The sequence below is a fragment of the Seriola dumerili genome, unplaced genomic scaffold, assembly GCF_002260705.1.
Source record: "Seriola dumerili isolate Sdu_G_001 unplaced genomic scaffold, Sdu_1.0 BDQW01000091.1, whole genome shotgun sequence".
Lineage (NCBI taxonomy): Eukaryota > Metazoa > Chordata > Actinopteri > Carangiformes > Carangidae > Seriola > Seriola dumerili.
In genome coordinates, this window is record NW_019174346.1 from 5,358,921 (window position 1) to 5,382,272 (window position 23,352).

Here is a 23,352-nt window from a genome sequence, read left to right on the forward strand (position 1 = left end):
TTTGCTGATAGATTGCTTTACTTTTACGTTAAGTTATCTCACAGATTCAGTTCTTCATTTCAAGAGTTTATAGCTGCAGCTACTGAAGCCATTTTGTACCACAGCCGGAGACAAAGAAAACATGTGAAACGTAAAACTGCGGGGGTAGGGACTGAGTATAACACTAACCTTCATCGCGGTTAGCATTGTTTTCATTATTATGAGATAATGATATTATGAGAAACAACCATGACTTACAAGTTAAACAAAAATGTAGACAAGTATAAAATTAATATCCAACTTTATTTTTATATTCTGTTCACAGCAATAAATGAATTTAATAGAATTATATACTGAAAATATAATAGCCTATTTAGAATATCATAAATATTTCAAATGCACTTATTTGACACTGTTAGTTGTACATTCATTCTCATTCTACATGAGTGGCTATAAACAGTTTAGATGGTGAACTGGTCTAGAAGTTGGTGCAGCGTAAGAAGTAGCTGTTCCTCAACACACGGTACAGCCTCCCAGTCCTCAGGTTATACTCATATATGTACGGTCCGCTGTAGATGTAAGTAAAACCTGCAGAATAGAGGCTCAATGTCAGTGTCTGTAATACTTAAAGGAATATTTTGGGAAATATGTATAAGCATTGGCTTTCTGTCAAGAGTTAGATGAGAAGACTTTCTACTGGAGGTTGTATGTTGGACCGTCTTATTTGATGACCCCAGTTACTACACCCGGCCAAAATAGTCCAACATATACTGCCATGTAACACCACAACTTCTCAGTTTTACACTTTGATTTTTGAACAGATTAAATTAAACGATATATAACATCTTCTTCAGTGAGTTTTGGAGGTGCTGGCAGGCAGATTATGGCAGATTAAGTAACCCGATGTGTCATGTACAGACATGAGAGCAGTATTGATCTTCTCATCTAACAAGAAATCAAGGAAGTGTATTGCTCAAAATGTGGAGGTAAAGGAGGACAGATTAATTTGTCTTAAAAATTATGAACATCTTGTTTTTTTCAGTACTCACCTCTGTACTGGAAAGCTGCAGTCACCTTGTTGGTCAGTCCAGAGAAGGTCTGATCAAGACGTTTGGGGAATCCCCGGTCCATCGTCCTTCTGGCCTCATCGTAACTGAAGAAACACAGACCGTAATTAGATAAATTCAATAAGTAAAAATGGAAAAGAATTGAATATTTTGAAATTAGAAATTAATATATACTCTGAACACACCTGAAGTAAGAGTTGCCCACGAAGAACAGAGTTTTGCGAGACTGTGCGTCATAGAGTGCAGCATCGATTTTCCTCACACTTCTTGGCAGACCTAAACTGGTAAGTGTTTTAGGATAGCCTCGTACTGGAGTATAGCCAGTGAAAGCCCACACTTTACGATCTGCAGGGAAGAAAAGATTTAAAAAAAAAAAAACTCCATAACCCAGGCAAACTTTGAAATGGTGCCAGATTTGTGCCTCGGGGAGATAAAGAAAACACAAACAGTACCTTTAAAGAGAAGGACTCTGTCTGACACTCGGCTCTCATAAGCTGCGTCGATATTGACAGGGGCACTGGGCCAGAAGTTTGTGATGAGACTTTGCTGAGGTGTACTGCTCTGGGGGTAGCTACGCCAGAAGAAGCTGAGAACACAAGACAGGTAATTATGGTGAGACAATCCTAATAGACTTTGTATTCAGGTGATTTAGCATTCTACTCTACAGAATGTCTGATACCTGTCCTTGAAGAAAAGCATCTCTCCTCGCAGGGTGGTGACAGCATCCAAGACCATGGTTGAATCACAGGCATCAGGGGTCTTGGGAGGCTTTGGTTCAGATACAGAGGGATCCTTATCAGGATTTGGGCCTGGAAATCAAACAAAATAAGTCACCACGTATTTAGAAAGCCCTGCATCACTGTGCAACAACGGTTGACAAGCATCACCCATGATTGTGCAAGAGATTCTCTAAGATTTTGACCAAACAGTGATGATCCCTCCAGTTAGCACTAACCATAGAGAGACTGGATGCCGTTGACATCATCCCGGGGCAGAACAAAAGTGTCAGGGTTACTGTATGAGTACACAGGGTACATGAGGGCACCAGGATCATCAGAGTGAGACAAGCCCAGAGAGTGGCCAAATTCATGGGCAGCTACCATGAAGAGGACGTAGCCTGTAGCAGAAAACACAGGTACTGGAAGTTAAAGCATGTAATGTCAAAATACATTAGTTTCATGCCTTGTTTCGAAACTATGTTTCTTAAATTGCATAATAAAAAAACAGTAATTCTTTCAAATATCTCTCTTTGCAGAGCATAAATAACAGACTTACCTGCATTTGAGCGGAAGGTGAAGGTCTCAGCATCATCAAAATGAGCATCTCCTCCAATGCCAGGAGATGGGGCGAAGGCATGAGCAAGAGTGCCATCAGGGCCATCAAAGGGGTAATAATCTCCATGATCTGTTGAGCAAGAGCATATTCATGTCAGGTTTTGAAAACAGGAAAAAAAAAATGTGTGCCATTAAATGTACATTTCAATGTTTTTTCTCCTGTACCTATTATATTTCTGTAAAATTCAACTTATCAGAAAGTGTTTCACAAATGCATCTTATTGCTAACTGTTGGATGATATGTGTAGCTCAGATGCTTTGTGGGGTATAACAACCACAGCCCTGTGCCAAAGGAAACACAGCCCTTTCAACACTTTCCTGAGCCTTTAAACACTTGAAAAACATCTGAAGGCATATGCAGGCAAGCGCAGGCATGCCATTGTGTAATGACTGTTGTCTCTTTGTTGTACTGAATGATATACAACATGTAACTATACTGTATGATCCACTGCCAGTCATCAACAGATAAATTACACTCGGATATACATGACAGTATGTGCTATAGCAGAGGTGTCAGAAAGAGCTCTAGGAGATTAACTCCTTCCACTGGAAAATAGATACCTCACACTGCACTTCCATATAATATATGTGATTTTTTGTTTCCAACAAAGTACAACCAAAAAACATTTGTTGATAATAAAAAAAAGTTAAGCATTACACTTGAATGAAAAGCAAACAATTACAAAAAATAAAATGAATAAAAACAAAAGCTTTCAGTGGTGAAATGTGCCGTTCTTTTGTGTACTTTCCTTTCCTTCAACTTTGTACTTCTACTCAACAACACTTCAGAGGGAAATATGGTGCTATTCTTTTTTTTACTATTTAACAATTATTTGGCAGGTTCAGTTACTACCAACTTTTCAGATGAAGAGTTTGAATGCAAAATATACGATGAGTTTATGAAAGATGATGCAGTGCTATTTGAGCCTTTCCCTTTCAAACCCAGGAGGATCTAAAGTACCAAAAAATGGCTCCACAAGACAGGACTACAGCATTAAAATTGTGCTTACATGTTTAATGACTTATAGTAGTTAATATTGTGATTACATTGTACTAAAATAATAAAACAATGTGAAAGGAGCCATTCTGCGTAATGAGTACTTTTACTTTTGATACATTTTGCTGATAATACTCCTTTAGCTTTACACTGAGCGTGTAGGACTCGGAGAATTTGTAGTCTATGGTGTTTCTACTTTTACACAAGTAAAGAAACAGAGTACTTTTCCCACTACTGAAAGATCTTTTGTAATCACCTCTGGTGCCAAAGGAGATCATGATGTCAGCAGTGCCACTGTAGATCCTTGTGAACCTCAGAGGAGTGACTTTGGCCCAGACCTGCAGCGCTTTCTCTATGGAGTCATCCACCTCTGACTTGGTCATGTCAGGTGTGTAGTTCTCAATCCTGGAGGACAGAAAAATGGTCAACAATATTATCAGATAAACTTACAATAATAATTCTTGCTCACACATTCTCTCTTCAGATCACTCACCTGTAGGTAAGGCTGTTCTTCTGCCACTTCAGGTTGTTTCCAAATGTGGAGTAACGGGCAGTTTGGGTGTCTGGAACGCCACAGCGAGGTTTCTTCATCATAGCCATGGTGTCAGCATCCAGCGTCCCGGTGATCTGGAGTCTGAAGAATCTCTGCATCTCACTCACTTTCTTGCTCATTGGGCCGATCCCCCGTCGGACAGTCGGACCGCTCTCCTCTGTTAGGTTGAAGAATTTCTTCAGGTAGCTCTGCATGAAGAGAAAAGTATAATACCTAGTTGTCACTAATGGTTTTTGAACAATGACAGTTCCCAAAATGTGCGGCTTCAACTCATCTGAAATGTAAAATACAGAGAATACATGGAGACAAGGTAAAGTAAACACACAAACCTCTGCAAAATCCTCATCCTGCACAGTAACTTCTGATAGTGGTACACAGTAAACTGCAACTACCAGGCTTAGTAAAATGCATAGGCTGAAAGACGTCATGCTTCCTTGTTGAATGTAACTTGTGTGTCTGCATGGGACTTAGCCTTTATATAGCTGAGGAGCGGATGTGTTGAGGTCTGAGTGGGCGTGTTGGGCAACTACTTGTTTTGAGTCAGTGCCTCAAGGAGTTTTCCATGTATGGATAACAGAAGCAGAAGATTGGCTTTGATTGCTCAGCCAACAAGACCCAATTCCCAAAACAAGACTGTAATGATTATGACATGACACATGACATATCAAATTTATGAGACAAACAAACATCAAATTAATATTGTAGGTACAAAATATTAAATAAAATAAGTGATATGGAAGTTGAAATCTTTTTAATAATCATAAAAATGATAAATAAAATAATCATATGTCACATCTGTTTAACTCACACAGATGCTGTTAGTATTGTGTAGATGAGAATGCTGATTCTTTTCTTCATCAGTACTTTGGTCCATACTCCTGAGCAATGGAACAATTGGTACAGATACGTTAACTGAACATTCTTCCTTTTATTTTGAAAACGTTTTTGCTGATTGTTTAATCTGTTACTTAAAGTTATGTTACGAGTAATATGCTGATATTTTACCCTGATTCTTAAGGCAGTATGACATGAATTTAAAGGTCTTTGCTCACACGCTGTGCTCTCTAACCCTCAGGCTACTGGGTCTCTTGCTAATAAGACAGTGATGTAAGAACACGGACAAGCTGGGTCATGTCATGAACAAAAAGCCCTGTTACCTCTCGCCTTACACCAGGGGTCATAGTCATAACAAAGTCCTTCTGACAGGTTATGGAGTATTTGTAGAAGCCATAGATTATCACTCATCATGTTGCATGACTTGACTCATCATGTAATAACTAGGCTTCATTATATTTTCTGCCGCAACATCAGATTTTCAACTTCATAGAAAAGTTGTGTATGTTTATTTCTTTGTATAAACTATGTTGTTATTTTTCATCCTTACATCGATATGTGTAATATTATATTCAGCTATGTATCTATTTAAGTGACATTTGTACATTATTGTTAGTGTAAAACTACATCGCGATTGCTGTTTCCACATTGGACGATGGGTTGAGGAGTACTGTCTTCATTGTGCAACTTATGTCTCAGGTAGATTGAGCAACACTAAACACAGACAGTCGGTGAGGAGGAACAGAAAAAATGAGCACCTTATTCTTTTCAAATTATGTTTTTATATTACCACAAAATATAAATCTTGGCATTTTGCCTTTAAAATCATCTGTCACCAGCTGAGCAGGAGGTTAAAAAAATATTAAGTCCACTTTTCCATTTAAAATGTAGAAAATGAATACCAGTTCAATATAGCACAATCCAATACAGCTGTTCTGCCCTAACGTTTCCTACAATGTTCCTATAATGTTCATTTATATATATGTGTGTGTGTGTGTGTATATATAAATAAAACAACAAACAATAACATCCAATTGACAAAAACTACAAATAACTCTAGTTTATTCATTTGTTTTGTGGTTCCAGGACAATATAATAAGTATCTATCTCAGGTGATTATTACAACATTGTATTACACACTGTATGAAATGCTGATGTTAATATTTTTGCATTGTTCATCAGTCAGTCACCACTTTATCATTCATCACAATGTGGTGGTTTATGGGTTCCTAAAAATACACACACGAACACAAACACACACACACAAACGAGGTGGCAGGAGGAACTATTCCCTCATAATACTGAGCTAACATTCCTGGAAATCCACGCACACCTCTGAGAACTCCTTCCTGTAAGGCAGCTTTTGTTTTTTCTAAGCTGTTTTAATCAATATTTGATATGAACAAAAGACCAAATGAGAGTCAAGTCAGGCCTAGGTTCACCTGACCTTGCAGCTGCCTTAAGCACCATTTTTTCATCTTTCAGCTTTTTATTTTGGTGTTCTGGCTCGCAACGTCACTGTTATGGATTCCTCTCACCTGATATTTTGAGTAGGCTGCTGTTTTAAGCCAGAAAGCTCTGATAAAACCACTGTCCACTACCTGCTCATCACCAAACCGCAGACAGACGCAGACACTCACTTGAACATAGAGGAGCATTTAGCAGCTAAAGAGATATTTCCCTGAGAGTTGGTTTAAACCAAAAACATCTAAAAAGAGTGTAAATGTTGGCCTTGGACATTCATTAGGCAAACTCAAAGACAAGACAAAATAAATGCTAATGTCACCCATTCTGTTGTATATGTAAGTACATAAAAAGCCCTTATACTGCACATGCTATAATGTTGTTGTTCTGCCCCCAAGTGGTCAACCATGGATTACTGTTTGATGTTAATGTTTTGATTTTCATTGTTTTTACTTTACACATGATTTTACTTAAATTATACAAATGCTTTGCGTCTTATGTGTCACAGGTGTGACTTACAGGTTAAATTTATTTAAATCTACTGGGGAGTGTACTGACCCAATAACAACATGCAAATGTGTGGTTATAAAATAAAATAAAAAAAAATAATTACAGATTAAAAGATCAGTTTTTAAAACAAAAAGTCCCAAATGCTCCGACCACTGACAAGAATCCCAGTGTTAACGAATCCAGGGTCCCGCAGCGCAGGCTTATGGGCTCCTCTGTAGCACCCACGTGGACCTTGGGGCCCTGCTGCCTCGTGCGTTTTCAACTGACAAGCAAAGTAACTCACATCAACAGACTCACCAGTCTCCGCCCTCTTTCCATCAAGAGTTTATTTGCATCAAGAGTTTGTTTGGAAGGGGTTGTATAGTCTTGAAGTCTTTAACTAAAAAGGATGAGCCCAAAATATTAATAAAACTAACTTACATGCCAATAAAAAAAAGACGAAGTCACTCAAATAAACCAAATGTAATAGAGAAAATAATAAATTAGAACATTTTGGCAAAAAAAAAAAACAAAACCAACAACTTACAACTAAATACACGGCAAGCAAAACAACTCAAATAATTATGCAATTAAATCAATATTCCAAACCAAGGCAAACATAGGCAAAACACAAAAGAAAAGCATTTTCCTGATTAGCAAGTTGCGTCTCAATTTCTTTGATGCTGACAGGTATTACTGCCAGGGCGAAACATACAATTTCATGAAAGGGAAAGAAGCGGGACTTAACTGGAGGAGGGGTGAAGCGTACATTCACCCATCCGCTATCTCACGACGCGCGTCCCTCTCTGCTGCAGCGGCTAGTTGTGGCAGCGTGCGTGTGTTTAGCCTGTTCGGCTCAGCCTCACTCGTGGTTCCTGCTGACTGTCCACCGTTCTCCAAACTCAATGTCTCCTCTGTTCCTCCGCCATTCTCAGCACGCACGTTCTGCACGCCTGTGCTGCATCTGCCGATTAGCTATGGAGGCAGGCAGAAGACGCCGCTGTGGAGCCCAATGCACCAATCAGCGACTCCTGCACCAAGGTGTCGTCTCGGGTTAAATGAACCCCGCGAATCTTAAGCATATTTCCTGGTCTGTGGTTCTCATTGAAAAATCACATCAGCCATGTTGCTTGTCACACAGGTTTAAAATAATGGTGTGGACTGGACTGACAACAGAAGCCAGTTGCTTAGTATCTGGACATCACAATGTGTTTTGCTGACAAAATAATTCCAACAAAAAGAAGTTGACAGTAACCCCGATAGCACAATAGATCCGGCCTGTAGTTTGGCCACATGCTTGTTTTCTTCTGGACCAGTATACGCCCATTTCCATGGCCCAAATCTGGCCCATGCTACTTCCACATCTGGACCAACTCTGGTTCACACACAGAAACTCTTGTGGCTGTGAGACAACACCAGGGGATAACAGCTGAATCTGCCCAGAAGTGGAAGTATATGGGCCAGACTGAAGTTTCATTTTGCTTTCTGGAAAGTTAGACGATAAATGACTTCGTTGAAAAGCTAACAATCAGTAAAATATACATTATCTATTTAACTGACATATGTATTGAATAAACACACTCATATGAGTTTCTGTGTTGTGCCAAACATTTAACCAAACATCACTTTATTTGATCATCCACAGTTCATTAGTGACTTTGCACAGTCAGTCACCTCACATACAGAGCTTTATATCGGTTAGTTTCCATGCCAACAGAGGCTGACAGTCATTTGAAAATGTGCTAACACATACTGTATCAATATCTTCTTGTATGACATGAGTCTATAGGTCGGTCAGTCAACCACTGACTGACCTACAGTATAGTGTGTGTGTGTGTGCGTGTGTGTGTGTGTGTGTGTGTGTGTGTGTATGTGTGTGTGTGTGTGTGTGTATGTGTGTGTGTGTGTGTGTGTGTGTATGTGCGTGTGTGTGTGTGTGTGTATGTGTGTGTGTGTGTGTGTGTATGTGTGTGTGTGTTTTTATAACTATTGGATAGATTGCCATGAAATTGTTTATACACACCATTGCTCCCAAAGGATAAAGCCTACTGATTTTAGCAATCTCCTGTCCTGTAGTCCCACCATGAGGTAGACATTTATGGTTTAAAGTGAAATATTTGATCACCATTGGGATGGATTGCCATGAAGTCTGATTCAGACATTCATGTTCCCCTCAGGATGAATTGTAATGACTTTGGTGAGCCCCTGACCTTTCCCCTAGCGCCATCTTCAGCTCAGCAAATGTAATTTGTCCAGTACTTTGTTTCATGACTAAGTAATTGAAAAAATAATGACATTATCATCAGCCTCAGCTGTACTTTGTCTTCCAATTAGCAGCTCGTAGCATGCTAACATGTTAAACTAAGATGGTGAAAATGGTAAATAATATGCCTACTAAAGTCTCAGTAAAATTAGTTGTTAGGTGCAGTGGTTCTTGACATCTGTATAGTATTACCAGTTGTCTGTTTGTATGTTTGTTATTGTTCTTCCTTCCTTCAATGTTTCTGTTATGCTTAACAGATTAAATATACTGTATTACTGTATATTTCCATATTTGTACTGATTAGCTAAAATTAGTCTGTTAAATTTCAAATAACCAAAATTTTTTAACTGACCAGTGGTAACTTTTTTCTTATATGAGCCAAAAAACAAATGTCAGTCATAAAGCAATATCCTGGCAGAGTACATTGTCTTTTCATCCACAATACTTCTATGAAAAATGAATAAAACATAATTAAATTGCACATAGACAAATTTTATTTGCTAATTCATGTAACAATTTATCTTGACTTTGTCACATTTTTGTAAGCAATTTTCATACATTCATAGATTACAATTAAGTCAAGTTCCAAAGTTCAATAATACATAAACAGTATTGACTTAAATACTTAACTTAAAGTAGCAAAGGCTGACCTCACAAAATGCTACTCTAAAAGAATTAAAAAATATGTACAGTATTGTTGCTCAGGCATGGGATAAATCCGATGTATACCCATAAGTGTGTAACAATAGGTTGCAATTATATGTTAGAAAATACAAAATTATTAATCAAGGACACTTTCCTTTGGTGCCTTCATTGTCATTCAGAGGAGCTACATAAACTGCCTGGGCAATGAACTGGTCTAGACTTTGGTGCAGCGTAAGAAGTAGCTGTTCCTCAGCACACGGAACAACCTCCCGCTCCCCAGGCTGTACTCAAACATGTTGGGTCCACTGTAGATGTAAGTAAAGCCTGCAGGACACAGATGTTAGATGTTAATCCCCATGTTGGGTTAAGGCTGGAAGGACTCAGAACTGTAAACATTTTGTCATGGAAGTAGTCTTGACTCGGAAAACTATGAAGAAACTTGAATGTTACTCACCTCTCAACTGGAAAGCTGCAGTCACCTGGCTGGGCAGTCCAGAGAAGGTCTCATACACCTGTTTGGGGAATCCCTTGTCCATGGCCTTATTGACCTCATCATAACTAAAGAAGAACAGACAGTAATTAGATAATAATTAGATAATTCACCATTTAAAAATCTACATCCACATCATACTGAAATCAGTCACCTAAATTAATTGTGGTTCACGTGATTTAAACACACCTGTAGTAATTGCTGCCTACAAAGAACAGAGTCTTGCCACTGTCCACGTCATAGAGAGCAGCATCGACTTTCTCTACGGTTTCAGGCAGACCAAAACTGGAAATTGACTTAGGATAGCCAGACACCAGATCGTAGCCACTGAAAGCCCACACTTGACGACCTGCAAAAATGAAGAAATGAAGGATTTAGAAGAAAAAGTATTTTAGTGACTATGCGTACAGGCAAATAATCTAGACCTGAAAATAGTATGACTTTAGTAGCTTTGGGTGGACACAGAGATCACGTACCCTTAAAGAGTAAGATCCTGTCTGACTCTCGGCTCTCATAAGCAGCATCGATATTGACCGGGGCTTTAGGCCAGAAGTTTGTGATGAAACTTTGTTGAGGTGTATTGCTCTGGGGGTAGCTACGCCAGAAGAAGCTGAGAAAAGACACAACACAAAAATCAGTTCAGAGGCCTGCTCTAGTGTAAAGAAAAAAAAAGAAGAAAAAAAACAAACTTTTTGGATTGGACATTTAGTTATTTGAACATTCAGTGTCTGCAATACCTGTCCTTGAAGAAGAATATCTCTCCTCTGAGGCTGGCAACTGCATCCAAGACCATGTTTGAATCACAGGCATCAGGCGTGGTGGGAGATGTGGGTCCAGGACCAGGGTTCAAAGTGTTTTCACCTGTAGGTTAAATGAAACCAATGTCACATGTCATTGTAGTCATGTGGACTCACTGAAGTTTGTGCAGAAGTTATTCGTCAGATATTTTGACCAAGTGCTGTTTGTGCAAACAGACAGTGATTTAGTTAGTTAGTTAGCACTAACCATAGAGAGACTGGATGCCGTTGACATCATCCCGGGGCAGAACAAAGGTGTCAGGGTCTCTGGATGAGTACACAGGGTACATGAGGGCACCAGGATCAGTAGAGTGAGACAAGCCCAGAGAGTGGCCAAATTCATGGGCAGCTACCATGAAGAGGATGTAGCCTACAAAAGAAAAGACAGACTTACTGGTAAGTTACAGCTCCCCTCAGGGAAATCAGGTCCAATCAGGTCACATACACTGAGGGAGAAGTAAGCCAATACAACAAGACACTATTCCCTAAATAACAGACTTACCTGCATTTGAGCGGTAGGTGAAGGTCTCATCATCATCAAAATGAGCATCTCCTCCAATGCCAGGAGATGGGGCGAAGGCATGAGCAAGAGTGCCATCAGGGCCATCAAAGGGGTAATAATCTCCATGTTCTGTTGAGCAAGAGCATATTCATGTCAGGTTTTCTAAATCTAATACAGATACAAAGAAGTAGTTGAATTAATGTAAAAAGCAAATGAGTGCTGGGTTTTTAAAAAGCATCCTCCTGCTACGATTGATCAGCTGTCCAATGTGATTCAAGACTCAGAAAACATACATTTAAGGCTTAGATGTTTAATGGGACATCACAATGAACTGAGTGAGAGTTTATAACTGGCAAACTGCTCTGTTTCTTTTGTAATCACCTCTGGTGCCAAAGGAGATCATGATGTCAGCAGTGCCACTGTAGATCCTTGTGAACCTCAGAGGAGTGACTTTGGTCCAGACCTGCAGCGCTTTCTCTATGGAGTCATCCACCTCTGACACAGACATGTCAGGTGTGTAGTTCTCAATCCTGTAGGACAGAAAAACACAGAGTATACTTAGATAATCACATACTCTGCCTGTGGTTAGTCTCTCTAATACACTCTTCAGATCACTCACCTGTAGGTAAGGCTGTTTTTCTGCCACTTCAGGTTGTCTCCAGTTATGGCGTATAGGGAAACCTTGGTGTCTGGAACGCCACAGCGAGGTTTCTTCATCATAGCCATGGTGTCAGCATCCAGCGTCCCGGTGATCTGGAGTCTGAAGAATCTCTGCATCTCACTCACTTTCTTGCTCATTGGGCCGATCCCCCGTCGGACAGTCGGACCGCTCTCCTCTGTTAGGTTGAAGAATTTCTTCAGGTAGCTCTGTAAGAGAAAACAAGAGTTAGATACGTATGTATGTATCAGTTGGCCTTGGAAGAAGGGATCTGTTTGTTAACAACAGAGATTAAGAAACTAAACTTATTTGTGTCTTTAACAGCGTAACATTAGGAATTCAGAGAACTTGAACATTTGCATGTGCACAACTTTGATGCAAAATAAAGTACATGCATGAAAAAGCAAAGCAAGTATACGCACCTCTGCAAAATTCTCATCTTGCTCAGTAACCTGTGATATTGGCATGCAGTAAACTGCAACTGCCAGGCTGAGTAGAATGCTCAGGTTGAAAGTCTCCATGTTTCCTTGTTGAATGTAACTTGTCTGTGCTGGAGGCAGCGGCTATATAAGCTGGGGACTGGCCATGTTGAGCAACTAGCCCCTTGAGTCAGTGATTTAGGAAATATCCCTTCTATGGATAATAGAGGAAGTCAAGGTCTGATTGCTCATCCAATGTAAATGTTTCACAAAACCAACACTGTAATCATGATGACAACACATTTGCTTGTTACTTGTAACAGATGATGCTGGTGATTGTCCCAGTTGTATTCAATCTGGGAAAATGGCTCAATTGCCACTTATCAATGAAAACAAAATGTTTTCCAAAGAAAAAAAAAGAAAAGAGTACCACATTTAACCACACAATATAAACAATTTTGAGAATTGCATCTGCATCCAAATGTGTATCAAAGTACTGAAAACAGTGATAGCATTGTAATGGTAGATATTTTCATTCTAGAAACTGCAGTTCATGTTATAATATGTCAGAAATATGCTCTACCATGCAATGTAAGGAAACCCAAAATCCATCTGTCGAGGAACATTGTATGATATGATTAAAAGCTCCAGAATCACTAAATGGACTTCATTGTGATCTTGTTTTTGATTTAAAAAATGTCTGGATTTGCAATAGATTTGTTTATTGTGATATTAACTAATTTAATTAAACTGGTTAAGTAGTTATTAAAATAACAAAGAAATAATTGAAAAACATGTAATCCTGACCTGAAATGTAACATTATATGCAGCAGCAACAAACGAAAAAGCACATACTGTTTGTTACATTAAGTATCAGGCACTTAAATACTGAAACACAGTGTAAAATGAATGATGACTTTAGTTCCAACAACATTTTTCTCATTTTTTGTCATTCTTAGTAGAGTCAGTCTGTCTTCAATAGTCCCACAAGCTCTCCTCCAGCCTTCATGCCTCTGCTGACAGCAGTATGCCCTGTGAGCAAACAGACATGACGTGTCCCGTCATCATCAACAAAAGCCCTGTTATTGTACATTTAAAATTAAAAGTTCTGCCAGGTAAGGGAGTGTCTTATTAATGCCAGTGATTAGTCATCAAGCTGCACAATATTATTCACAAACCGCATCACAAAAATCTAGCAGCCTCTAGAATAATATTTATCAACATGAGATAAGAATTATTGTTGAGACTGCTTGACTAATGTGAGTCACTTGCAGGATATTATGAATATGGCTTCGTCATCATTTCTGCTGTAACTTCCATTGATTTGATGAAAAAAATTAACTAAGTTCAGTCTATCACCTGTTCCTGAGTCAACTGCAGGTGGTTAATGTCTGTAATATTCCATCACCTGATTATACATTAATGTTAATGGAAAGCTACATTTTGGTCAGTATTACCTAATATTGGACACTGAGAGGAACAGTAATGATGTTGTGCCATGTATTGTCTCAGGTAAATTAAGCAACACCCATAAATGAAGAAAGTCAGACAGAATGAAAGTGTTGTGATAAAAAAGCAATGATTACGAAAAATATGATGAAAAATATAAACCTTAACAAATTTTCCTCAACATCAGTAAACCAATGCATCACAGTGTCACAGTGGTGCAAAGGTAGAAGCACATTTAATATTTTGTGGAGTATATTTAGAAGAAGTGTAAATGCAGAAACACAAAAAGCAAGTGATGAAAAAGGATATCTTTCAAAGAAGTGTTGGTATCATTAAAGAAAACATCTAGCAGCAATATCTGAGCAAAGCACATATATTTCAAAACATGTATAAATTCATATTTCAGATCAAACACAACAAAAACCTGTATTTTGATACAATGTACACATGCTTTTATTACAACATTGTATAAAACACTGAGGTAACGCTTTCAACCACTTCCCTACATTATTCATCAGTAAGCCTATTAGGTACATTGTGGTTATTGCTGAATATACAGTTTTGTCACACTTTATGTCACATGACATGGCCGAAAAGACTTGAGGATGTGAGCCAATGATGGGAGTAAGGCTGGCAGACAAGACGTCCAACTAACTTCAAGGTTAAGGAATGTGTAGTCCACTTTAAAGGTGTCTGATATTGTAGTATCTGGCAGCCCCCCCTGGGGGGGGGGGGGGGGGGGGGGGTTCTGTGCTCTTGCTTCACAGGTGAGAAACTCACCATATTTAATTTTGATATTCTTCTTCTTTTTAGTGCCAGCGAGGAATATACTGTATATTTATAAACTTAATTTCACTGTAAGACCTGTGCGCAGCGCATTAATTCATTCACTCAACCCCCCCCGCCCTATTCACACTTTCTCTCTCTCTATCTGTCACTCACTCTTTCTCACTCACACACACACACACACACACACACACACACACACACACACACACACACACAAACACACACACACACACACACACACACACACACACACACATACACAAACACAAGCATATTGACAACAGACACGTGTATCCATTGACTTAAAAACAAGGAGACATGGAAGCACATTTTAAAGCCAGGTATGAACTGACTTAGAGCTGACCACTTGTGATCGGATCAATGGAGACGCATGTTAATACCAGGTGTGAACAGTTCTTATGAGTGTGTCGGTGATCTCTCCATCATCTTCTGCTTCTCATTACACAAAGAAAACAGAGTAGCTTAACTCAAACAGGAAATGTACATGGTGTTAGTATATCAAAACCGAAGAAGGGAGTAGCCTGGCCTGGTCTGGTCTCTTACTGTATACACAGCAACATAGTTATAGAGCTAATGCATAGCAATATGAGAATCATTCAGAGCATTAAAGAACTGTGGCATTATGGTTATAGTTAATGCACCACTAAGTAAATAAACTTCATTAGAATAGACAATTTATTATTGGCTTAACTTTACTGGTGGGTAAGAGAGATTTCTGTTCTGTTTCCTGAATTAACTCATGTTTACCCTCACTGTTGATAGCTACAGTATGTTCCACTAAAGACTCACAGAGACAAAGTGTGGTTTACACAGTAGATCTACTAGTATTGAGAATAATTGGTAAGGTGGAAACCTGGTATTTAACACACGTGTTAAATCAGTACTACCGTACAATCGGTCCACTTCAAACAAAAGCTGATGTAGCTGAAGCTTTTAATTACCATTTAATGACAGTTGGACACATTTGTGATAGGTTAAAAGTAAATGCATTTTTCTAGGGATACTCATATGTATATCACCACAACAGCTTACACCCCTGTGGCAGCAGGAGGAGCCTTTCCTGCTCTCCAGCTTTTTCTACTCAGGGCCATCACCAGTTCTGAAATATTTAAAGGGGACCTATTGTGGCCATTTTCAGTGTTAATTATTTAATTCTTGGTGTCTACTTAAATAGATTTACATGCTTTAATGTTCTGAAAATATTTAATTTTTCTTCTTCTGTACATCTTTTACTGTTCTCCATTCACCCTCTGTCTGAAACGCTCTGTCCCCTCTGAAGCTGAAGTTTGCTGGTAACTACCATGGCAACGATAGAGACGTTAAGCATGTCTTGTGCAAACAAACAGTTGTGACAGCTTAGGAAAACTATTTATAGTTTTGAGCAAGAGTCCCATTCTGAACCAGAAGATTACAGACCTGATCCACCTTCACAAGCTGGACTTGTGCAGAAAACAAGCGTACCCACTGTCAGGCAGCCGGAAGGAGGGAGAAATATGAAGAGCACTGCGAATCAAGACGCTGGACAGTCTGCAAAGACTTTGGACGACATTATTCATAACTTGTAATACGTTTATGAGAAACCCTGTTGATTTTTTAAGTGTGAACACTTCCGGACTAAAGGAATATAAATAATGGAGGAACAGACAGACAGTGGACAGGTGAGGAATCTCCAACATCACTCCAACATTCATCACTGTTGAGATCCTTTCTATGAAAATCAACTCTGGTCATCATTTTGCATAAAAGTAGCTCCATTGGTTAAAGTATATGAAGATCTCTCCCACCTTGCAAAGATAATTGTGTTCTCCAGACACAGCAGTTTTAGGTGATGGTTTAGTGCTATTACAGCGACTGACTTTTTATTAAATGATATACATGTACATTCTCTGAACAAGAAACATCACTGTGCTGCCATATTTTTGGACGGCCACTTCATTGGATGCAGCCGTCATGGTTCCAGTATCTAATGGAAGCACTTCAGAAGCAGAGCATCTTCATATTGTATCTTGCAAAGATTTTTCGTGTTTTACAAGCCAATTGTATACACATTTGCAGGTTGTTGGGGATTTATATTATAGAAGACACTTGTACTTGTTCTGATTATTGCATTATTTGCTATCTGTACTTCCCCAGTAGTGTATTTTAGTAGAAGAAAAACTGGCATTCCTTCATGAGCGAGATAAAAAACAAACAAGAAAAAATTATTTTGCTGTACTATTAAGTAACTTTTGAATAATTATTAATTTAATTAAATATTAAATATAAAATAAATAAAAAATAATAAAATAAATATTAAATTCATGTCTGTTGTCATTAAACATGGGGTTGAATTCTGTTTTATTTCAGTGTTTCCTGTTGATCCTGTTGCCGATCCCTCCAGGTTGATCGCCTGATTGACACACACCTGTGCTGACTAGTTGTCTGAGTAGGCCATTCCTTTGTTTCAGCTCTCGCTCTCTCCCTCCTGCTGCAGCAGCACCTTTGTGGTGAAAGGTATCTGTTTTCTTTTCAGTTATACCCATCTATTCAATAAACTTTAATGTAGAAGACTTCCGTCTGGTGTTGTATCCATTATTATGTTCCGGGGGTGAAGGGGTGAACAGTGAAGTGATGGAATCAGAGCACTGACCATCACAACTGAGCTGTTATCACAAAAAATATTCAAAATAATCACAAACAATGACTGCTTAAAAATTATAACATGTAACTTTTCCACATTAAAATGTCTGAAAATGACAACACCTATCTTATATATTTTTGGAGTTGTGTACTTACATTATCCCAAATGTTTCCATCAATTCTCAAATCTAAAGAAATCCATGTTTTAATCATGGTAACGGTACATGTCATTTGGTCGCCTTTCAATGACATCATATCCCCTATACCCATGGGTCAGGGGTTTTTTAATTCCCTGATCTGTTTGATATGGAGAGGAAGGCACGTCTGCGGATAATTCGACTTCTGGAAAAAACCTGCCGATTGCCTGGGTCATAAGTTGCTAAAGACAAGCAGTCTCAGTTTCCAGATACTCCCGTCTGCCGAAGAGCTTCAGAAGTGAAACTGCTTTATTCGTTAACCAGTTTTAATCCCCTGGTCCATTTATCATAGACAGGAGGACAACTCTGTAGATAAATCAGCATTACTGAATCACTGATTTGTTTATTTATTTATTTTTAAGTTATATTTTTGGGGGCATTTATACCTTTATTTTCGATAAGGGGCAGTAACTAAACTGAGAGTTAAAGAGGGAAACATCTAAGCCGTTACCTCCTTGACAAAACTTTTGTCCTGCTGCAGGTATCAGAAAGATCAGCTGATGCAGTGCATCTGTTTCCTTTGGATTCAGAACATATTTGATGAATACAAATAGTATTTTTACTCAACCAGCAAGTTAGAGACTTGTGTCTATAGTTGAATCAAACATTTGATGATCCTTTCTTTCAGCACCTGTAGTCAGGGGCACAGGCATGTGTGTGGTAGATGTGGGCAACATCTACACTCAGAATAAGCAAGGAGCTGTGGCCAGCTGAGGTTCTATTACCTGAGTGATGTTACTGTTACGAGGAGTCCTGGGGGTGCCAGCCAGTTAAAGAACTAAACTTCACACATAAGTGAGGTTGGCGGGCTTTGGCTTTGACTTTGTAGTTGGTTGTTTGACTCTGCTTCTCTAAAAGCGACATAATACCACTGATTTATATCAATATTTATATGTATTTCTATAAAATCTTGTATACATTTGGGTCTTTACATTTGGGCCCAAAAGAAGCCTTGTGTGCAGTCTTCTTTAACATTCTTCAGACATCTCTGTAAATATGTCCTGAGGGTAAAAAAATATTTTATTCTCAAGAATCCATGATGATAAATCTTACATCTCCCTGGCATCCATACACATAATGTTACTATATATTATTATAATATAATTTTATTATAATTAGCTCAGAATTTGGTTGGATACAGTAATCGTCTTAAGCCAAAAACAGTTAAAAAGAGAGTGTACATTGGTACATTGGTTGACATTCATCCGGTGGACACAAACACAACTGAGGTAGACATTTTTAAATTTGGTCAGCACTTAGATGGAATTTGGTTCGGACATTCATGTTCCTGTAGTATATAGTGCTGTGCACTAATACTAAAGTAATGATGTGGAGAGGTATGCGAAGTGATACTTTAGTCGTTGCACGGTCGATCTCGGGTTTAGCGCTAGGTGCAAGTTATGTTAACTGAAGGGCCTTCAATAAAGTCGATCACTTGGAGTTAAAGTCAAGTCTCTGGATGTTCATGATGTCGAAGATATTACAGTTCCCCTCATGATGAATTGTAATAACTTTTGTGATACATGGACATTTTTGAGAGCGACATAATCAGGTCAGTACTTTGGTTTATGACTAAATAACTGCAAGAACTTATCACCAGCTGCAGCCGTACTATGTGTGAAACTATAATTAACAACTTATAGCATGCTAACACCACAGGAAATAATATGCTTCAGTACAGTTAGATATTAAGGTGCAGTGGTTCTTGACATCTGTATACTGTATACCAATTTCATATTTCTGTTGATGAAAAACTACTCTATTCAATTTTAAATAGCTAACATTTGACTGACCAGTTATGTCAGCAATAAAGCAACATCCCAGCAAAGAGTATAACAAATAATAATCAAAATGCACTTGAACAACCTTTTATTTGCTAATTCATGTAACAATTTCCCTTGACTGTGTCACATTTTTGTAAACAATTTGCATACATTCATATGTTACAATTAAGTTAAGTTCCATGGTTCAACTTCACTAAACACAAAATTAAAGCAGCAACAAAATTAGCAACAACAATACTTAAACAGTGATGATGAAATAAAATAATGTAGAGTTAAATTAACTTAAAGTAGCAATGGCTGACCTCACAAAATGCTATTCTAAGAAAGAAAAAAAACATATAAGGTGCTGTTTTCAGGAAAGGCAAAAATCCAGTGTATACCCCCATGAATGTGTACAATCCTATATCATAAACTATGAAATTATATATTATGGAACTTTGGTGCCTTCATTGTCATTCAGAGGAGCTACATAAACTGCCTGGGCAATGAACTGGTCTAGACTTTGGTGCAGCGTAAGAAGTAGCTGTTCCTCAGCACACGGAACAACCTCCCGCTCCCCAGGTGATACTCGAACATGTTGGGTCCACTGTAGATGTAAGTAAAGCCTGCAGGACACAGATGTTAGATGTTAATCCCCATGTTGGGTTAAGGCTGGAAGGACTCAGAACTGTAAACATTTTGTCATGGAAGTAGTCTTGACTCGGAAAACTATGAAGAAACTTGAATGTTACTCACCTCTCAACTGGAAAGCTGCAGTCACCTGGCCGGTCAGTCCAGAGAAGGTCTCATACACCTGTTTGGGGAATCCCTGGTCCATGGCCTTATTGACCTCATCATAACTAAAGAAGAACAGACAGTAATTAGATAATAATTAGATAATTCACCATTTAAAAATCCACATCCACATCATACTGAAATCAGTCACCTAAATTAATTGTGGTTCACGTGATTTAAACACACCTGTAGTAATTGCTGCCTACAAAGAACAGAGTCTTGCCACTGTCCACGTCATAGAGAGCAGCATCGACTTTCTCTACGGTTTCAGGCAGACCAAAACTGGAAATTGACTTAGGATAGCCAGACACCAGATCGTAGCCACTGAAAGCCCACACTTGACGACCTGCAAAAATGAAGAAATGAAGGATTTAGAAGAAAAAGTATTTTAGTGACTATGCGTACAGGCAAATAATCTAGACTTGAAAATAGTATGACTTTAGGAGCTTTGGGTGGACACAGAGATCACGTACCCTTAAAGAGTAAGATCCTGTCTGACTCTCGGCTCTCATAAGCAGCATCGATATTGACCGGGGCTTTAGGCCAGAAGTTTGTGATGAAACTTTGTTGAGGTGTATTGCTCTGGGGGTAGCTACGCCAGAAGAAGCTGAGAAAAGACACAACACAAAAATCAGTTCAGAGGCCTGCTCTAGTGTAAAGAAAAAAAAAGAAGAAAAAAAACAAACTTTTTGGATTGGACATTTAGTTATTTGAACATTCAGTGTCTGCAATACCTGTCCTTGAAGAAGAATATCTCTCCTCTGAGGCTGGCAACTGCATCCAAGACCATGTTTGAATCACAGGCATCAGGCGTGGTGGGAGATGTGGGTCCAGGACCAGGGTTCAAAGTGTTTTCACCTGTAGGTTAAATGAAACCAATGTCACATGTCATTGTAGTCATGTGGACTCACTGAAGTTTGTGCAGAAGTTATTCGTCAGATATTTTGACCAAGTGCTGTTTGTGCAAACAGACAGTGATTTAGTTAGTTAGTTAGCACTAACCATAGAGAGACTGGATGCCGTTGACATCATCCCGGGGCAGAACAAAGGTGTCAGGGTCTCTGGATGAGTACACAGGGTACATGAGGGCACCAGGATCAGTAGAGTGAGACAAGCCCAGAGAGTGGCCAAATTCATGGGCAGCTACCATGAAGAGGATGTAGCCTACAAAAGAAAAGACAGACTTACTGGTAAGTTACAGCTCCCCTCAGGGAAATCAGGTCCAATCAGGTCACATACACTGAGGGAGAAGTAAGCCAATACAACAAGACACTATTCCCTAAATAACAGACTTACCTGCATTTGAGCGGTAGGTGAAGGTCTCATCATCATCAAAATGAGCATCTCCTCCAATGCCAGGAGATGGGGCGAAGGCATGAGCAAGAGTGCCATCAGGGCCATCAAAGGGGTAATAATCTCCATGTTCTGTTGAGCAAGAGCATATTCATGTCAGGTTTTCTAAATCTAATACAGATACAAAGAAGTAGTTGAATTAATGTAAAAAGCAAATGAGTGCTGGGTTTTTAAAAAGCATCCTCCTGCTACGATTGATCAGCTGTCCAATGTGATTCAAGACTCAGAAAACATACATTTAAGGCTTAGATGTTTAATGGGACATCACAATGAACTGAGTGAGAGTTTATAACTGGCAAACTGCTCTGTTTCTTTTGTAATCACCTCTGGTGCCAAAGGAGATCATGATGTCAGCAGTGCCACTGTAGATCCTTGTGAACCTCAGAGGAGTGACTTTGGCCCAGACCTGCAGCGCTTTCTCTATGGAGTCATCCACCTCTGACACAGACATGTCAGGTGTGTAGTTCTCAATCCTGTAGGACAGAAAAACACAGAGTATACTTAGATAATCACATACTCTGCCTGTGGTTAGTCTCTCTAATACACTCTTCAGATCACTCACCTGTAGGTAAGGCTGTTTTTCTGCCACTTCAGGTTGTCTCCAGTTATGGCGTATAGGGAAACCTTGGTGTCTGGAACGCCACAGCGAGGTTTCTTCATCATAGCCATGGTGTCAGCATCCAGCGTCCCGGTGATCTGGAGTCTGAAGAATCTCTGCATCTCACTCACTTTCTTGCTCATTGGGCCGATCCCCCGTCGGACAGTCGGACCGCTCTCCTCTGTTAGGTTGAAGAATTTCTTCAGGTAGCTCTGTAAGAGAAAACAAGAGTTAGATACGTATGTATGTATCAGTTGGCCTTGGAAGAAGGGATCTGTTTGTTAACAACAGAGATTAAGAAACTAAACTTATTTGTGTCTTTAACAGCGTAACATTAGGAATTCAGAGAACTTGAACATTTGCATGTGCACAACTTTGATGCAAAATAAAGTACATGCATGAAAAAGCAAAGCAAGTATACGCACCTCTGCAAAATTCTCATCTTGCTCAGTAACCTGTGATATTGGCATGCAGTAAACTGCAACTGCCAGGCTGAGTAGAATGCTCAGGTTGAAAGTCTCCATGTTTCCTTGTTGAATGTAACTTGTCTGTGCTGGAGGCAGCGGCTATATAAGCTGGGGACTGGCCATGTTGAGCAACTAGCCCCTTGAGTCAGTGATTCAGGAAATATCCTTTTTATGATTAATAGAGGAAGTCAACGTCTGATTGCTCATCCAACTTATTTTTCCCAAAACCAACACTGTAATCATGATGATATCACATTTGCTTGTTACTTGTAACAGATGATGCTGGTGATTGTCCCAGTTGTATTCAATCTGGGAAAATGGCTCAATTGCCACTTATCAATGAAAACAAAATGTTTTCTAGAAAACATACCAAAACCTTTTTTAAAAGATAAAAAAGTGCATCTGCATCCAAATGTGCATCAAAGTACTGAAAACAGTGATAGCATTGTATAGGTAGATATTTTCATTCTAGAAACTGCAGTTCATATTATAATATGTCAGAAATATGCTCTACCATGCAATGTAAAGAAATCCTTTAAAAAGACCCAAATTCTATCTGTTGAGGAACATTAAGCAACAGATGGACCTCATTGTGATCTTGTTTTTGGTAGCCTTCAAAACATTTCTGGATCTACATATTAATTGAGATTTGTAAGAGATTTGTTTTTTGTGATATGACCTAATTTTAAGTCAATGAAATTATACCGGTAAAATAGTTATTAAAATGAGAAGAAATAATAGAAAACACATAATCATGACTTGAAATGTACCATCATATGCAGCAGTAACAGCTGAAAAATCACATATTGT

The 23,352-nt window shown here is 38.9% G+C and overlaps 3 protein-coding genes across 4 annotated transcripts; all 3 read right to left on the minus strand.

Annotated features, from left to right (window-relative positions):
* Positions 1-281: 281 nt before the first annotated feature.
* Positions 282-4,365, minus strand: LOC111222178 (collagenase 3-like). Its single transcript, XM_022745777.1, has 10 exons — positions 4,260-4,365; positions 3,871-4,118; positions 3,634-3,782; positions 2,322-2,450; positions 2,002-2,163; positions 1,726-1,855; positions 1,499-1,632; positions 1,232-1,391; positions 1,029-1,132; positions 282-567 (listed from the first exon to the last, which is right to left on the minus strand). The coding sequence occupies exons 1-10, from the start codon at positions 4,356-4,358 to the stop codon at positions 458-460; spliced, it is 1,425 nt and encodes a 474-aa protein (XP_022601498.1). The 5' UTR covers positions 4,359-4,365; the 3' UTR covers positions 282-457.
* Positions 4,366-9,451: 5,086 nt separating this feature from the next.
* LOC111222300 (collagenase 3-like) lies at positions 9,452-12,616 on the minus strand. The gene is made up of 10 exons (XM_022745989.1): positions 12,495-12,616; positions 12,034-12,281; positions 11,796-11,944; positions 11,415-11,543; positions 11,121-11,282; positions 10,853-10,976; positions 10,592-10,725; positions 10,305-10,464; positions 10,080-10,183; positions 9,452-9,949 (listed from the first exon to the last, which is right to left on the minus strand). Exons 1-10 carry the CDS (start codon positions 12,591-12,593, stop codon positions 9,840-9,842), a joined length of 1,419 nt encoding a protein of 472 aa, XP_022601710.1. The 5' UTR covers positions 12,594-12,616; the 3' UTR covers positions 9,452-9,839.
* LOC111222301 (collagenase 3-like) lies at positions 9,452-22,622 on the minus strand. 2 transcript variants are annotated; one of them, XR_002665127.1, is made up of 11 exons: positions 22,501-22,622; positions 22,040-22,287; positions 21,802-21,950; positions 21,421-21,549; positions 21,127-21,288; positions 20,859-20,982; positions 20,598-20,731; positions 20,311-20,470; positions 20,086-20,189; positions 19,795-19,955; positions 9,452-9,788 (listed from the first exon to the last, which is right to left on the minus strand). XR_002665127.1 is itself a non-coding variant. In XM_022745990.1 (10 exons), exons 1-10 carry the CDS (start codon positions 22,597-22,599, stop codon positions 19,846-19,848), a joined length of 1,419 nt encoding a protein of 472 aa, XP_022601711.1. In that variant the 5' UTR covers positions 22,600-22,622; the 3' UTR covers positions 19,419-19,845. The 2 variants fall into 2 exon arrangements, 1 of the variants encoding a protein (XP_022601711.1); XM_022745990.1 differs by lacking the exon at positions 9,452-9,788 and having other exon boundaries at positions 19,419-19,955.
* Positions 22,623-23,352: the final 730 nt, after the last annotated feature.